Raw genomic sequence first — 17,118 nt, forward strand, 5'->3', positions numbered from 1 at the left:
TAAGCAGGTCACCGAGGACTTGAGAGAAGTCACGTCTCGCATTACATCCCTGCCCTCCTCCGATCTCATCAATGCCCAAGTCCCGCTGATGGTTTGTATTCATTTTGCCCAAGACACGCTCCTGTGGAACGTGTGCGGGGAACCCAGCTCTGCACCCGCTTCCCCGCCCCTCCACGCTCCGGGGCTCCAGATCCTCCATTAGCCAACCCCGCCAAGTCGTGTCCCTCCCCGGGCCAGGAAGCGAGCCCGCGGCCCTCGGCCCCTCCCCAGCTCCGGCCCGGCTCCCTTCCGCTCTCCCCCAACGGTCCCAGGGTCGGGGAGGGGGGGGGCCTCACCTCTCCACCCACTCCCGCAGGAAACGCATCTCCTCGGTGTGCAGGACGCTCGGGTCCTGCTTACACATCTTCACGAAAGCGCGAAGCTCGCTGACTTTGCGGGGATCCATGGTCGGGAGGCGGAGGGCGGCGGCGGCGGACGCGGCGGCGGCGGCGGACGCGGCGGCCCGGTCCCAGGCCCAGGCGCGGCCTCGGCGTGAGCGAGCGCGGAGAAGGGGGCGGCTGCCGCAAGGCCGAACAGACTAGAACCTCCCGGACCGCTGGCTCCGCCCCCAACGGCCTCGTGACCCTGGGTCCTTCGCTGGTGCCTTCCCACTCCCTCTCCCACTGCTCCTGCGCACGGACTAGAACCTTCTAGAAGTGCGGCTGTTCGTGCTATTGCCTGCCTCGTCACGCGAACATTCTATGTAGTCTTTCCTCTGAACCACTTCCCGGGATGGGTCACTGGGGCTTTCAGACATGTGGGAGGCATCACCCCCTTCAAGGAGGCATTATTGGATCGTCTATGAATATGGGCATTAAGTAGACGCTCGGCGCCATAACGAATAAAAGGACCCTCCGGAGCGCCTGCCCTGCGTGACGTCATCACGGGGCGCCGGCACTTGAGGGCGGCCCGCGAGCGGCGCGGGGAGGCAGGGGAGGGGCGGTTGGCCTGGTTTCCTGGCGACGCGGCTGTGCCAGCGGCTCTTTCTCGTGCGGTTTAATCTCCTCCTCTCCCCGACGCGTGAGCTGGCAGCCATGCCTTGGCTTCTCTCAGCTTCCAAGCAGGTTCTCGCCGCAGCAAGAGCCCGCGGCCTTTCAGGTTAGACTCTCCTCGTGCGGCGTCCGCTCCAAGGGCTTGATCTTGGAGAAGCTTGAGGCGTCTCAAAAGGGATCAAAATGGCTCTACATCCCTGGTTCTCTGCTCACTTCCGCTGGGGGCTCCGCGGATTTCCCTTTTACCCGCCTCTTCTGGAGAAGGGTGGACCCTGTATTTTCTACAGTTGACGTTTTTTGTTTTTTATAATGGGAAGCAGACGTCACTGCAGAGGGAAAAGTTGGTGCTGTCCCGCAGAGGGACTTCAGCCAAGTTACTCAGACTTAACGGAAGCTGTGTCAGTTACCACACTTACCTAGGTGACTCGTGTCTGTTGGGACAATGTAAAATCTTATTTTCATGTTTTTATGGTTCAGGGCTGGGAAATGTGGCTTAACGGATTACTTGTCTAGCATGCATGAAGCCATGGGTTCGATTCCTCAGTACCACATAAACAGAAAAAGTTGGAAGTAGCGCTATGGCTCAGGTGGCAGGGTGCTAGCCCTGAGCAAAAGCAGCTCAGGGACAGAGGCCCAGTCCGAGTTCAGACCCCAGGACTGGCACAGAAACAAAACAAAAAGTTGGTTCAACAGCTGAGTCTAGGATATGTAAGAAGCACGCTTAGTAACACATCCTTTGCGCGGCTCCTCTCAGAAGAGCTAATGTATAGAAGTATTCGCTGGGCTTTTTTTGTCTAGAAGTCGTGTTTGTGAGAACAGGATGATAGAGCCCAGGAACAAGGCTGTCTTGTATGGCCAGCAGTTTATCTTTATGAGCATAAAGTTTATAGTGAAAGCTGAGCCATCTACTTGAAAACAGACTATATTTCAGTTTGAGGGAGTCATTGTTGACCCCGGAGTACATGGTCTTTGACATCAAAGCCATATCTTGGCAAATTTTTTATATACTTGGATTCACAGAAAATTGATTTTTAATTATATTGTCTTAACATCTTTCCATTGTATGACCCAGAGTACATGGTCTTTGACATCAAAGCCATATCTTGGCAAATTTTTATGATATACTTGGTTCATAGATCAATTTTTAATTATATTGACTTAATGCCTTTCCATCAAAATACCCAGCACACAGAAGTTGCTGTTCATTTCTACATGCAGAAAACTTGTGACTTTTGATTTTCGTGTGACTTATTTTTTTTGGGGGGGGGAGGGTCCAGTCGTGGGGCCTGAACTCTGGGCCTGGGCGCTGTCCCTCAGCTCTTCAGCTCAAGGCTAGCGCTCTACCACTTGAGCCACAGCGCCACTTCCGGCTTTTTTTTTTTTTTTGCTTATGTGGTGCTGAGGAATCGAACCCAGGGCCTCATGCATGCAAGGCAAGCGCTCTACCACTGAGCCACCTTCCCAGCCCCTCGTGTGACTTATTTTTAATTTTTTTTTTTTTTTTTTTTTTGGGTCCGGTCTTGGGGCCTGAACTCTGGGCCTGGGCTGTCCCTCAGCTCTTCAGCTCAAGGCTAGTGCTCTACCACTTAAGCCACAGCGCCACTTCCGGCTTTTTTTTTTGCTTATGTGGTACTGAGGAATCGAATCCAGGGCCTCGAGCATGCAAGGCAAGCGCTCTACCACTGAGCCACCTTCCCAGCCCTCCTGTGACTTATTTTTATAAAGCCTGGTTGGCCAGATTTAAAACCAGGTACTAGATTATAGATAGAAAATTTTTTCCAGGGGCTGGGAAGGTGGCTCAGTGGTAGAGTACTTGCCTTGCATGCATGAGGCCCTGGGTTTGATTCTTCAGCACCACATAAGCAAAAAGAAAAAAGCTGGAAGTGGCGCTGTGGCTCAAGTGGTAGAACACTAGCCTTGAGCTAAAGAGCTGAGGGACAGCGCCCAGGCCCACAGTTCAGGCCCCACGACTGGACCCAAAAAAAAAGAAAAGAAAATTTTTCCAGCCCCGCTCCGGTGGCTCACACCTGGAATCCTAGCTACTCAGAAGGCTGAGATCTAAGGATCACAGTTCAAAGCCAGCCAGGGCAGGAAAGTCCATAAGACTCATCTCCAGTAAACCACTCAGAACAGGAAGTGGCGCTGTGACTCAAGTGATAGAGAAAAACTGTCTTGTTTCCATGGAGCAAAGCAAGCTTAACCTCACTGGCATTAATGTAGTTGGGCTAAAATTTTTAGCACAATGAATGAGAGGTCTTGAGTCTTCACACTGTCCAGTAAGAGGGCAGATAACCTCATTTTAGTAATGAGGAACTGGAACCTAGTATCGCAAGAACCAAGGTAGGAAGTTTAGTTGCATATGATTTTTCCTTATATCCACTACTGACTTTTACACTGGTTTTATAGAGTCCTTTTTCGAACCTTCTATTGAGTCAAAGACTGCTTGCTTGCTTTTTTTTTTTTTTTTTGGTGCTAGTTCCAAAATAATATTGAAAAGGAGTGGAAGAGTGGACATTCTTGCCTTGTTCCTGATTATAGAGAAAATGGTTTTAGTTTTCACCATTTAGCATGTTATCTCTACAATAAATGGTCAAAAAATGTGATAAATACAATGGAATATTACTCATCCATTAGAAAGAATAATAGTAAGTCACTTGCAGGGAAATAGATGGACCTATGCCCACACAGAAAAAAATTTGCTGTAAAATGTACAATCCACGTTTTTGTGTACGTAAAATACTGGGGCCTGAACTGTGGACCAAAGACACTGTCCCTGAGGCTTTTTGGTAGTTTCTTGGAGATGAGTCTCATGGACTTTTCCTGCCCTGGCTGGCTTCATACTTTGATCCTCAGATCTCAGTGTCCTGAATAGCTAGGATTACAGGTATGAGCCACCTGTGTTGTATAATCTTTTTGTTTGTGTGTGGTAGGGCTTGGACTCTGGGCCTGGGCACAGCACTGTTCCTGGTCTCTTCAGCTCAAGATGAGTGCCCTACCACTTGAGCCACAGCACCACTTCCAGTTTTCTGGTGGTTGATTGGAGATAACAGTCTCATGGACATTGCTGCCGGGGCTGGCTTTGAACCACAATCCTTAGATCTCAGCCTCTTGAGTAGCTAGCATTATAGGCATAAACCACCGACCCCCAGCTATAATCCTATTTTTAAGTGCACAGTTCAGTAGTGTTAGTATATTCACAGTGTTTGTAAAGCAGATCTCCAGATTGTTTTTGTAAATCCAAAACTCCTTACATACTATATAACCACTTTTCCCTTTCTCCTAATCCCTGGTAACAATTATTTTACTTTGTCTTTGAATTTGGCTACTTTGTCTTTGAATTTAGATACCCTATTTATGTGAATCATATAGTCTTTGTCTTTGAGTAACTGGCATATTTTGCTTAGTACAGTGTTCTGAAGACTCACCATATTGTAGCATATGACTCTGTTTTCTTTTCTAAGGCTGAATAATATTCCATATTTTGCTTCTCCAATTGAGTTGATTCCACCTCTTCACTATTCTGAATAGTTCTGCTTTGAACCTGTTTGTGCAAAGTCTATTTAAGTTAAAAATTTAAAAATTAGCTGGGCAGGGATGCTCGATAGGAAATGTACTCATTACCTTATTCATTTAACTGTAACCCCTGTGTACAGTATCTTTACAATAAAAAATATATTTTAAAAAATTAGCTGGGCATGGTGACTCACACCTGTAATCCTAGTTATTCAGAAGGCTGAGAGCTAAGGATCATGGTTCAAAGTTAGCCTGGACAGGAAAGCTGTTGAGACTCTTAACTAACTACAAAAACAGAAGCGTGCCTCAAGTGGTAAAACACTAACCTTGAGCATAAAGCTCAGAGACAGCGCCCCAAGACCCATGACAGACACAAAAATAAACAACAAAAAAAAAACATTTTGAAGTTAAAGGAAAAATTGATTTTTAATTTATGTCTAAGTAATATATCAAATGCTCTGCCTCCATTAGAAAAAGCCACCTCATGGATAATTGTATTGACTGAACCTATATTTCTTAACACATAATTCAAATGTGTGCATAATGGCTTTTATTAGATGAATGAATGAACTAAATCATAAACTCTACCAAAGAAAATTTATATATATACAATCAACTTTAAAAAAAAAATAGGGATGAGGGGATGTAGGTAGCAAAAAAATAGTTTTTCCAAAGGCACCAAATCTTATCATTCTTATTATCTTCTTATTCTGATATACCTATCCAAACAACTACTGACATGTATCCACAGCCCTGATTTAAATGTTAAAATACCTGTAGATATTAACATCCAAAAAAATTTGTTTTCAGTCCTGGACTTTGAACACTGGGGCTTAGGCACTGTCCGTGAGCTTCTCTACTCAAGGCGAGTATCCTACCACTTGAGCTACAGCTCTACCTCTGGCTTTTTGTGGCTAACTGGAGATTCAAGAGTTTCATGGACTGTGTTAACTTTGAACCATGATCCTTAGATCTCAGCCTCCTGAGTAGCTAGGATTACAGACATGAGCCACCGATGCCTAGCCTGAATTATTGTATACATATATTTTTTTCCTTTTTTTTTTGTCAGTTGAACTCGACCTACACACTGTCCCTGAGCTCTTCAGCTCAAGGCAAGCGCTCTACCACTTCAGCCACAGCTCCACTTCCAGTTTTCTGGTGGTTAATTGGAGATAAAGGTCTCACAGACTTTCCTGCCCGGGCTGGCTTTGAACTGGGATCCTCAGATCTCAGCCTCCTGAGTAGCTAGGATTACAGGCGTGAGCCACTGGCACCTGGCTCTTTTATATATTATAAAACATGTTATTAGAAAACATCGATCAACCAACACACACACAGAATCACGTTCAAATGTTGCATGGTCAAAATGTATCTGAAACCAGTTTAGCGGTTCCTTTTGGTTGACTTCTTCTTCTGTCCCTCTTTGTGCTTCTTTTTTTTCCTCTTACTACCTTCTTTGAATCCTGCTGAGATAATAGAAGGATCCCAGTTGCTAGTGACCCAAGGTATACCTTGTTGATGATTGTCCACAAAAGGAAATGGAGATACGTGTTTGGGACTGTAGGAATTTGATGGATAATGGGTGAATGACTGCCTTCTCCAGTTGCGTTGTGCAAAGCCTTCTTCATCTGCCACTCTGTTCATAAGGAAGGATTTCAACTCACCATCATCTTCAATTTCTGTTTCCTGACCATACTCAATTTTCTTTGTACTAAGACTTCTGCCGCTTGTAATTTTGCCTGAAGTTGTAACAGGTATGTACTTGCCCATCTCACTGCCATCAAATGTCCGGGAAGAGGATGAAGTAAAGCCTTCATGCCCCAGTGAACCATAGGATGTGTATCTTGTGTCATAGGAAGAAAATCTCTGATAAACTGGTTGGTTACTGGAAGTAGGGAAAAAGGATCCTGTACCTCTTCTTCCACAGGTGTGTCTTGGACTATTTAAAAGGTCCTGAAGTGAGTCTTCAAAGAAGTGAAATGAAAATGGATCCCTTTCACCAAAAAATTCTTTAAAGACATCATCTGTCTTATAGAATGTGAAGCTTTCCTCACATTCATTATCAAAATGACTTCTGCCTCCGCCATCTAATCCTTTTTTGCCATATTTATCATAAATGACCCGTTTTTCATTATTTGACAGTACCTCATATGCCTCAGCTACTTCTTTGAATTTTTTCTCTGCTTCTTCTTTATTTTCTGGATTTTTATCAGGGTGCCATTTAAGTGCTACTTTATGGTAAGCTTTTTTAATGTCCTCGGATGAGGCGTATCTCTGCACTCCTAGAACTTCATAGTAATCCACCATATTTTAACAGATGATTGGAAACGAGTGCACTGGATAGTGAGCACTGTAGTTTCCTTGCAGCTCAGGCTCTGCTGGGATGGTTTGGTGGTAGAGGCAGTGACTGCATGTAGATAGGCACATTTTTACATTGATGGTAATGCCACCATGAGCCACTGTTAGGACTTTGATTATGTGTCAGGCAGAGGTAGAGCTTATGTCAGAGAGGGCTGTATTATGGTGTCATTCTGGGGTAGTGACAGGGACTGGACCTTCCAAATAGAGCTGGTCCAGTCATACCATCTAGAACCTTCTGTACTGTTCTCCTATATTACTCTGGAAGCCTCACACAATGCCTCATAAACCAATTGGATCTGTTGCTAATGGTCACAACATTGCGCAATTCGGCCTCCAGATTACTGAGCCTTAACTACTGCTACTCAGTTCTCCCATGTTTTTCTTTAGAGAAACGAAGACTTAGGAAATAGTAAACTACTCAAGCAGGTAACATTTACTCAAGGCAAGAGACTTAAAGCTCAGCAGAAGTTACAAACAAGTAATTCAGTACAGTATAATAAGGACAATGGGGGAAGGAGCACTGGGTGCTAAGCAGTGTTTATGAGAGGTATCCCTAGACTGAGTGTCAGGGAAGACTTTCTGGCGCACATAGCCTAAATATAGTCTTTCTGAGTGACCGTGGTGAGTCATTTAAAGTGTTGGTTCCTGTGTCCATCTAGAGTTTATTCCTTGGGAGTGGAAGTATGGCTCAAGTGGTAGAGGGCCAGTCTAAGTGACAGTACCCAGGCCCTGAGTTCAAGCCCCAATACTGTCACATAAAAAAAGAACAGAAGGTCCTGAGTTCAAACTCCAGGACTAACAAAAAAAGTTTACCATCATAAAAAAATATAGCTAAACCTTGAGCTGAAGAATTGAGGGACAGTGTCCAGGCCCAGAGTTCAGGCCCCACGACCAGACCAAAAAAGAAAAAGAAAAAGAAAAAAAATGTAGCTAAAGATTTTAGAAGTTGGATATTTATGTGTTTTCTCTCACTCCCATATGTGTGTATGTGTACACACATATGTATACACATATACACATATATACATATATGTATGTATGTAATTATTGAATGCCTACTTCATGCCAGGCACAGTTTTAGCCATTACTGATGAGTATTAAACAAAAGCTTGTTTTTATAAGAGACCATGTAATAAACATGTAAAGATAATTTGAGATATGTGATAATGTTCTTTAAAAAATGTGATGGTGGTGTTTGTTTTTGCTTTTGGGTTTTGTTGGGTGTTTTTAGAGAAGACAAAAGGGGGGGGCACAGAAATGGAGGAAGGAAAGGTGAACAAATGCAGTCATTGTATTCAGTATACATTATGTGGAAAATGAACTGTGCAACTTCTAGGCAGAAGACAGGAGGGGAAAATGGTGAAAGTGAAGGAAGGGATGACATTGTCCACTCGTTACCTGAGTTATGAAATGGTAACCCCTTATTATATTTTAAGACAGGTGCCAATGGCTCATGCCTATAATCCTAGCTTCTCGGAAGGCTGAGATCTGAGGATCACAGTTCAAAGCCAGCCTGGGCAGGAAAGTCCGTGAGACTCTTATCTCCAATAAACGACCTAAAAACCGGAAATGGCGCTGTGGCTCAAGTGGTAGAGTACTAGCCTTGAGCTGAAGAGCTGAGGGACAGCGCCCAGGCCCAGAGTTCAGGCCCCATGACCGCACCCAAAAAAATAATAATAATAATAATAAATATATATATACACATACACACACACACACACACAATCCTGAATAGTCTCTAGAGAAATAGTCTCTAGAGTACAGGAATAAGTGCAAAACTTGTGAAGTTAAATAACTGACCGTGCAGGTGCTCATGCCTATAATCTTAGCTACTGAGATGGATGAGTTCTAAAGATCTGATTGAAAGCCATCCAAAGTAGGTAAGACTTATCTCAACTAACCACCAAAAATCCAGAAGAGAAGATGTGGCTCAAGTGGTAGAATGCTAGCCTTGAGCACAAAAAGCTCTGGGCCAGTGCTTAGGCTCTCAGTTCAAGCCCCAGGATCCACACTAAAAAAAATTATAGTCCTGGGTTGACTCTTAGCTTCCCAAGTAGTATGTAACCTTGTAGAAATTACTTCTTTTAACCTGCTTTCTCATTTTATGAAATGATGGTAATGTCTATTTCATGCAGCAAAACCTAGTAGTAATTTGCCATTCAAAGCCTTCAAAGTTCTGCTCCTCGCCTTCCTAATCTCCCTCCTTCCTAATCTCCCTCTGGGACACCTGCCTGCAGGGGTCAGGGGAAGGGGAATCCTGTTGCTTTGGTGTGTTCTTGTGTATTCTGCCCCTTTCTGCCTCTTCTCTACCTTCAAGCACAAATGCATACACAGCGCATTCTGCAACCTCATCCATACTTCACACTCTCACTCCTTTAGTTGACCATTTCACGCTCAGAGCAGGCATTGCCTACCTTGGCAGTAGCATACACACACCTTTTGAAAGCTCCTCAGTGCCCCAGAGCAAGCATTCTGTGTCATTTTAAGATGGTAATAATCATGGGCTGGGAAGGTGGCTCAGTGGTAGAGCACTTGCCTTGCATGCCTGAGGCCCTGGGTTCGATTCCTCAGCACCACATAAGCAAAAAGAAAAAAGCCAGAAGTGGCGCTGTGGCTCAAGTGGTAGAGTGCTAGCCTTGAGCTGAAGAGCTGAGGGACAGCGCCCAGGCCCAGAGTTCAGGCGCCACGACCGGACCCAAAAAAAAAAAAAGATTGTAAGAATCAGTTTGTCCATGAACCCAGCACTGCATTCACTATGTATTACTCCACTACACTGCTTTTTTTTTTTTTTTGAAGATGAAAGCAATAAAAAAAAAATTCGTGTAGCCATGCGCTGGTGGCTCACGCCTGTAATCCTAGCTACTCAGGAGGCTGAGATCTGAGGATTGCAGTTCAAAGCCAGCCCAGGCAGGAAAGACCGTGAGATTCCTATCTCCAGTGAACCACCAGAAAACCAGAAGTGGCACTGTGACTCAAGTAGTAGAGTGCTAGCCTTGAGCTGAAGAGCTGAGAGATAGCGCCCAGGCCCAGAGTTCAAGTCCCACAACCGACAAAAAGGAAAAAAAAAAAAAAAGAAAATTTCCTGTGTGTCTGTGTGTCTTTATGTCTGTGTGTCTGTAAGTACGTACATATGCGTGCGTGCCAGTTTGGGAGCTTGAACTCAGGGTCTAGGTTGCTATCCTGAGCTTTTTTTTGCTCAAGGTTAGTGCTCTACCATTTGAGCCCCAGCTCTACTTTCAGGCTCTCTTAGTAATTCATTGAAGGTAAGATTCTTACAGACTTTCCTGCCTAGGCTGGCTTTGAACCGCAATCCTCAGATCTCAGCCTCTTGAGTAGTATTATAGATGTAAGCCACTAGTTCCTAGTAAGAAAAATTCTTACGTTACCATGTGTTCCAACCACGTGCTCAATATTATTGAATTAAATGCTTATAATAGTAACATTTATTTTGTCATAATTATGATTAAGCATTTTTTCATCTATTATTTCATCTTACTAGAACATTCTAAGAGTAAGAGCATTATGTATTGTTTTCATGTTTAACATACTTTCAATAAAAAATATCCTTTTTCCAAAATTTGAAGTCACAGACTCAAGCTATCTCTTATCTCCTTAACTCTGCTTTTGTTTGTTTCCTTCCTTCTATTTTTTTTTTGTGAAAATATAGAGAGGTTACAATTACATGAGCAAGGCAATGAGTACATTTCTTATCAAGCATTGTTGCCTCCTCCTTTGTTTCCCCTTCCCATCCCTTCCATCTCCTCCACCATCACCACCAACACCCCCCCCCCCCCCCCCCCGCCAAAGTTGTAAAGTTCATTTTCAACATAATGTCTTATACATCTCATTGTTGCAATAGGTCCACCTGTATCCCTATTTAAACAATTTGTTTTTTCCCTTCTCCACGAAGTATACCAACATCAAATACAGTGAAAACAGGGGTCTTACTGTGGGGGAGGGACATATAAAGCAACAAAAAAATCATCTTATAAATATGTTAGAAACAATTGCAAGAAAGAAAAAACAATTGAATCCTTCTTCCTTCTATTCTTGTAATTTTATTCATACCTTTAGCAGAGAGAGAGATTCCATGAAACTAGCAAACTAGTGTCTCTGAGGGTAAAGATGATCTCATTTCTATTTTCCTAGTTCCCAAGCACAAACACTGGTGTAGAGGAAGAAAGGTCCATCTAAATGTTAGAAGAGAAGATAAGAAATACTAATTTGTTGGGCTGTTTTGGGGTTTTTTTGGTTGTTTATTGGGCTTGAACTCAGGGTCTGGGTGCTGTCCATGAGCTTTTGTGCTCTACCACTTTGAGCCACAGCTCTACTTCCAGTTTTCTGGTGGTTAATTAGAGATAAGAATCTTATGGGGCTGGGAAGGTGGCTCAGTGGTAGAGTGCTTGCCTTCCATGCACAAGGCCCTGGCTTCCATTCCTCAGCAGAAAGCCGGAAGTGATACTGTGGCTCAAGTGGTAGCGCACTAGCCTTGAGCTGAAGAGCTGAGGGACAGCGCCCAGGCCCAGAGTTTAGGCCCCACAACAAAAAAACAAGTATCTTATGGACTTTCCTGCCCCCAGTGGCTTTGAACCATGATCCTCAGATCTCAGCCTCCCGAGTAGCTAGGATTACAGGAATGAGCCACCAGTACCCAGCTTAATTTTATTTTCTAAGCAACCAAATTTTTTTAAATAGATGATTGTATAAATATTGTGAAAGCCATTGTTCCATCTCATCATCTTTATTCTTCCTTCAGGATGCATGTTATGTATACAGCGAGGATACTCCCTCCAGCCCATGCCAGAGAGGAAAATTCCTAACCGATACTTAGGCCAGCCCAGTCCAGTTACACACCCACACCTCCTGGGACCAGGTAAGGCATTTTAACTATTATAGCTCTCCACCCACGTACCTTGTCTAGAAAAATGCTGTTAACATTTTTTTGTAGTAATGAAAGTATGTTACATCTTCATAAAAGCATCCACTAACCATCTGTGGTTTTTTGTACACTAAAAATATTGGTAGTGTGACTGAGGAACTCATTTATATCATATTTTAATTAACTTAAATTTAAGTTTAAATATCTACATGTGGCTATTGGTTTTTTATCTAGAACGATAAATATATCTCAACCGGGCACCGGTAGCTCACGCCTGTAATCCTAGCTACTCAGGAGTCTGAGATCTGAGGATCACAGTTCAAAGCCAGCCAGGACAGAAAAGTCTGCGAGATTCTTATCTCCAATTAACCACCAGAAAACCAGTAATGGCGCTGTTGCTCAAGTGGTAGAGCACTAGCCTTGAGCTGAAGAGCTGAGGGACAGCTCCCAGGCCCAGAGTTCAAGCCCTATGACTGACAAAAAAAAAAAATCTTACAGTTCAAAATAATGAAAGTATGTGTGTCAAGGTGTGATTTAAAAAAATTTCTGGTTCGAACTGGTAGTTTCTGGAACTGTGTTATAACTAATCTTTGTGAGTTACTATATTAAAGATATTTTAGGCCTGGTGCCGGTGGCTCACGCCTATAATCCTAGCTACCTAGGAGGCTGAGAGCTGAGGATTGCGGTTCAAAGCCAGCCCGGGCAGGAAAGTCCATGAGACTCTTGTCTCCAATTAACAAACTAGAAGTGGTGCTGTGGCTCAAGCAGTAGAGCACTTGCTTTGAGCTGAAGAGCTGAGGGACAGTGCCCAGGCCCAGAGTTCAAGCTCCACGACCAACCAAAAAAAAAAGAAATTTTAGAGAACACTTTAAGTATTAAATACTCATTTCAAAATTTAGATTAAGTATGGTATCCAAATCTGTCAGCACAGTGAAAGATAACAATCCCAGTTGATAAAAGTAATGCAAAAAAATCAATCAAGTTTTATTTCATTAATTTTTTCCTATAAGATCCCAGAGTGGCTGCTAAGAGATGTGTTGTCACTATTGTTTTCATAAGGTTTAACAGTATTTTTTTGGTTGGTTTGTTTTTGTTTTTGTTTTTTGCCAATCCTAGGGCTTAAACTCCGGGCCTGGCCACCGTTCCTGAACTTCTTAAGAAGCTCAAAGCTAGTACTCTATAACTTGAGCCACAGCACCACTTTAGGCTTTTTCTTTTTATATGGTACTGAGGGCTTCATGCATGCTAAGCAAGCGTTCTACCACTAAGCCACATTCCCAGCTTTTTTTTTATTGTTTCATTTTTTTTTTAGTAAAGGAATTTCAGGATAAACTGTCATCTCAAAGAAGTAGGCAGCATAAAACTAACTCTGGTAGAAAAAAAAATGTTTCCTAGCAAAGTTGTATCTTAACTTCTACCATGGGAAGTTAAATCTGCATTTACTTTGTAAACGTGTATATTCATGTAAATTACCTTTAGAAATATGTTACTCTTTCACTGTCTCCAGGCAGTGAGTGATACCAGTGTGTCTCTCAGTGAGGACTTCCTTTTGCTGATTCTTCATCAGACTGGAATTCCTGCTGGGAAGCGGCTGAGACTCAGAAGTGCAGCTCACCACTGAAACACACAAGAAATCAGTTTATCAAAGCTGTAAGGTAAGCTTAATAGCAGAATTTCCCTATCAACTTACCTATAGCCTCTATTTATTTTTTAAAAAAAAGCCAGGCGCCAGTGGTTCACGCCTGTAATCCTAGCTACTCAGGAGGCTGAGATCTGACAATCACAATTCAAAGACAGTCTGAGCAGGAAAAGTCCATGAGACTCTTATCTCCAGTAAACTACCGGAAAACTGGAAGTGGTGCTGAGGCTCAAGTGGTAGAGTGCTCACCTTGAGCTGAAGAGCTGAAGAACAGCGCCAGGCCCAGAGTTCAAGCCCCACTATTGGAAAAAAAAAAAAAAAAAGATACTTTACCAGCCTTGAGAATTATTGATTTCTTGTTGTGAAAATACTTTTATGTGGTGAGCTGCATTTTCTAGGCCTTGAACTCAGTAATATTAACATAATGACTGCTATATTTTTACTTTTGTTTATTCATTATGTTCCTGTTAGCTATATTTCTTAAAGAATATAAATGTGTGTGTGTGTGAGAGAGAGAGAGATTGAGTATGGGTAAAAGAGAGTGCCCGTCCTGATTATGCTCATCTAGATGTGGAATTTTAGGCATTGGGAAAGGTGAAAAGAATTAGGAAGAACTGGGAAGAAAATCCTATCTATTCTTCTTTTTCTTTTTCTTTTTTCTGTCAATCTTGGAGCCTGAACTCTGGGCCTGGGCGCTGTCCCTCAGCTCTTCAGCTCAATGCTAGCACTCTACCACTTAAGCCACAGCTCCACTTTCAGCTTTTTCTGCTGATGTGCTGAGGAATCAAACCCCAGGCCTCATACATGCAAGGTAATACTCTACCACTAAGCCACCATCCCAGGTCTAGAATTTTATTTATATATGTCATTGTAGATTTTTATACAATTACCAATATGTACTTTTCATTGTTTTTCTTTTTTGGTCTGCGACCAAGACTCAAATGGTATTCAAACTTAGTACCTGATGCTTTTGTTTATTGGCTAGTACTCTACTAACTGAGCCACACCTCCAACTCCTACTTTCTAGTCCTGAAAACTGAAAAAAAAATTTTTACTTAGCCAGGCACCGGTGGCTCACGCCTGTAATCTGAGGATCTCGGTTCAAAGCCAGCCCAGGCAGGAAAGTCTGTAAGACTCTTCTCTCCAATAAGCCACTAGAAAACTGGAAGTGGCGCTGTGGCTTAAGCAGTAACAGGGACAGCGCCCAAGCTCAGAGTTCAAGCCCCTCGACTGGGGGAAAAAAAAAATTTACTGCCATCAAGTAGTTGTACAATAATTTGTAATCAGTACATGAATGTTGCAAGAAAAAAATATCCGAAGTATTAACCATGCCTTTCACTATCTAAAGAGTTAAATCTTAACCTGGCACCCATGGCTCTTGGCTATTCAGGAGGCTGTGATTTGAGGATCAAGGTTTGAAGCCAGCCCAGGCAGGAAAGTCCATGAGACTCTTATCTCAATTCTTATCTCAATTAATGACCAAAAAACCCAGAAGTAGAACTGTGGCTCAAGTGTCAGAGTGATAGCCTTGAACAAGAAAGCACAGGCACTAAATTAGAAAGAAAAAAAGTTAAATCGTATAGTATTGAAATGATTGTGGGATGAAGAATAAGTTTTTAAATGAAATATATATACATACATTTTTTTTTTAAAGAAGCTCTTTGGGGCTGGGAATGTGGCTTAGTGGTAGAGTGCTTGCCTACAATGTATGAAGCCCTGGGCTCGATTCCTTAGTACCACATAAACAGGAAAAGCTAGAAGTAGCACTGTGGCTCAAGTGGTAGAGTGCTAGCCTTGAGCACAGAGAAGCTCAGAGACAACACCTAGGCCCTGAGTTCAAGCCCCAGGACTGGCAAAAAGAAAAAAGAAAAGAAAAAGGAGCTCTTTTATACAGCTGAAGTCAGTTTGTTTGGAGCATAAAATTATGTCATCTATTATTTGTTTGTTCCAAAAGATTTTGTATTTGAGCTGGGTGCTAGTGGCTCATGATTGTACTCCTAGCTACTTAGAGACTAAAATCTGAGAATCATGGTTCAAAGCCAGCCTGGGCAGAGAAGGCCCCATGAGACTCATATCTCCAATTATTGTGTACTGTGGCTCACTTGGTAGAGTGCTAGCCTTGAACACAGAGAGGCTCAGGGACAGCGCCTAGGCCCTGAGTTCAAGTCCCACAACTGACAAAAACAAAACTGCTCAAAAACCGGAAGTAGAGCTGTGGCTCAAAGTGGTAGAGGGCTAGCCGTGAACAAAAGAGCCTAGGGACAGTGCCCACACTCTGAGTTCAAGCCCATGACCAACCAAGAAAAAAAATAAGATTTCATATTTGGCTTTTATTTAGCCAATCTCAGGTCTTGAAATCAGGGCTAGGGAGTGTCCTTGAGCTTCTTTTGCTCAAGGCTAGCGCTCTACCACTTGAGCCACAGTGCCACTTAGGCTTCTTCTGTTTATATGTTACTGAGGAATTGAACCCAGGACTTCATGCATGCTAGGCAAGCACTCTACTACTAAGCCAAATTCCCAGGCCTAGTAGTATACTTTTTTAAAAAATATAGTTTTTTTAAAGTAAAATTTACACGCAGTGATTTACATGCACAGATCTATAATTGTATGTGTTATGATAAAGATATACACCAGCATGACCTAAACCTCAATCAAAACAGAATACTTACCAGAAATTTCCCTCACATTCTTTCTAAGTTAGTCCCCACCTCCATAGGCAGCAATTCTTTAAGTTTCTACATCATTTTGCCTGTCATATTACTATATGTGAATCATACAGTATTCACCCACTTCTCCTTCCTTCCTTTCTTCTTTCCTTCCTCCCTCTCCTTTCTTTCCTTCCTTCCTTCCTTTCTCTCTCCTTCCCTCCTTCCTTCTTCCCTTCCTAAGATGGGATTTTTGCTATGTAGGGCTTGCCTCAAACTCAAGATCCTTCTTTAGCTTCCAGAATGCTAAGATTTTACAGGCATTTACAACCATACTTCCTTTTCTATCTGTCTTGTTTTCTATATATACAATAAAAGTCTAGTTTTAGATATTTTTAAAATTATTTAGTCATTTCAGGTTTTTCAGAAGGGTCAAGTTTCACATTATAAAGGAAAAAGAAACAATAGAGTTTATTTTCTCCTCATTTGCCACTTGAATAATAATAGATCAGTTCATGAGCTACTCAGCTCTGGCTGGCTATGAGCTTGTGAACCTCCTGCCTCAGCTCTCCGTAGTGCTGGGATTGCAATTATGTGTCGCCATGCCTGGCATGTGGAAGGTAAAAAGTACTATATATTAAGCAGAATTTTCAGAATCAGATCACATTGAAATCCTAATTTAATTTCAGAAAATAAAATACATACCTAGGTTGTAGCAAAAACCTACATGTTTCCATTCATTGTTAGTCTTACTCCATTTTCCTCTCTGGATTTCCTGCTTGGCTGACAAATTATGAAGAACATTCTTTTTGCTCTGTTGAGAAGTCCAATTCCAAATGACCTGAAAGAGCTGTCCTTATTGCCTAAACAGTCTGAAAAATGACTGAGACTTTTCTGTTCCCAGAGTCCAGCTTATGCCAGCTAGACTTTGGTTAAATACACTTATTAGAATAGCCCTTCCATCCTTAATTGGTTCCACATAATGAAATACTGTCTTTATTTCTTCATACTTTACAAGTTGACAGAGTGCCAGAATGTCTATTGCGATAA

General features: G+C 42.6%; 3 protein-coding genes across 6 annotated transcripts in view; 1 reads left to right on the plus strand and 2 right to left on the minus strand.

Moving 5' to 3' along the window:
- St13 (ST13 Hsp70 interacting protein) overlaps nt 1–591 on the minus strand; it is a 32,556-nt gene extending 31,965 nt beyond the window's left edge. Inside the window, exons 1-2 of the mRNA XM_042697901.1 lie at nt 503–591; nt 336–472 (exon numbers count right to left, since the gene is read on the minus strand). Of these exons, the coding sequence (XP_042553835.1) occupies nt 336–445 (110 nt within the window). The 5' untranslated portion in view covers nt 446–472; nt 503–591. The remainder of the gene's footprint in view (nt 1–335; nt 473–502) is intronic.
- Nucleotides 592–957: 366 nt separating this feature from the next.
- Xpnpep3 (X-prolyl aminopeptidase 3) overlaps nt 958–17,118 on the plus strand; it is a 44,274-nt gene continuing 28,113 nt past the window's right edge. The window contains exons 1-2 of one of the 3 annotated variants that reach the window (XM_042697897.1): nt 958–1,137; nt 11,662–11,778. In XM_042697897.1, the coding sequence (XP_042553831.1) occupies nt 1,074–1,137; nt 11,662–11,778 (181 nt within the window). In that variant the 5' untranslated portion in view covers nt 958–1,073. Of the gene's footprint in view, nt 1,138–11,661; nt 11,779–13,291; nt 13,440–17,118 lie in introns of those variants that run through there. The other 2 variants (XM_042697898.1, XM_042697899.1) reach the window with 2 other exon arrangements.
- Dnajb7 (DnaJ heat shock protein family (Hsp40) member B7) lies at nt 5,898–6,851 on the minus strand. Of its 2 annotated transcripts, none has more exons than XM_042697903.1 (2): nt 6,512–6,851; nt 5,898–6,181 (listed from the first exon to the last, which is right to left on the minus strand). In XM_042697903.1, the coding sequence occupies exons 1-2, from the start codon at nt 6,849–6,851 to the stop codon at nt 5,928–5,930; spliced, it is 594 nt and encodes a 197-aa protein (XP_042553837.1). In that variant the 3' UTR covers nt 5,898–5,927. The 2 variants fall into 2 exon arrangements, with proteins under 2 accessions (XP_042553837.1, XP_042553836.1); XM_042697902.1 differs by having other exon boundaries at nt 5,898–6,008; nt 6,183–6,851.

Source organism: Dipodomys spectabilis, unplaced genomic scaffold (genome assembly GCF_019054845.1).
Source record: "Dipodomys spectabilis isolate Male_0828 unplaced genomic scaffold, ASM1905484v1 ptg000230l, whole genome shotgun sequence".
NCBI classification, from domain to species: Eukaryota; Metazoa; Chordata; class Mammalia; order Rodentia; family Heteromyidae; genus Dipodomys; species Dipodomys spectabilis.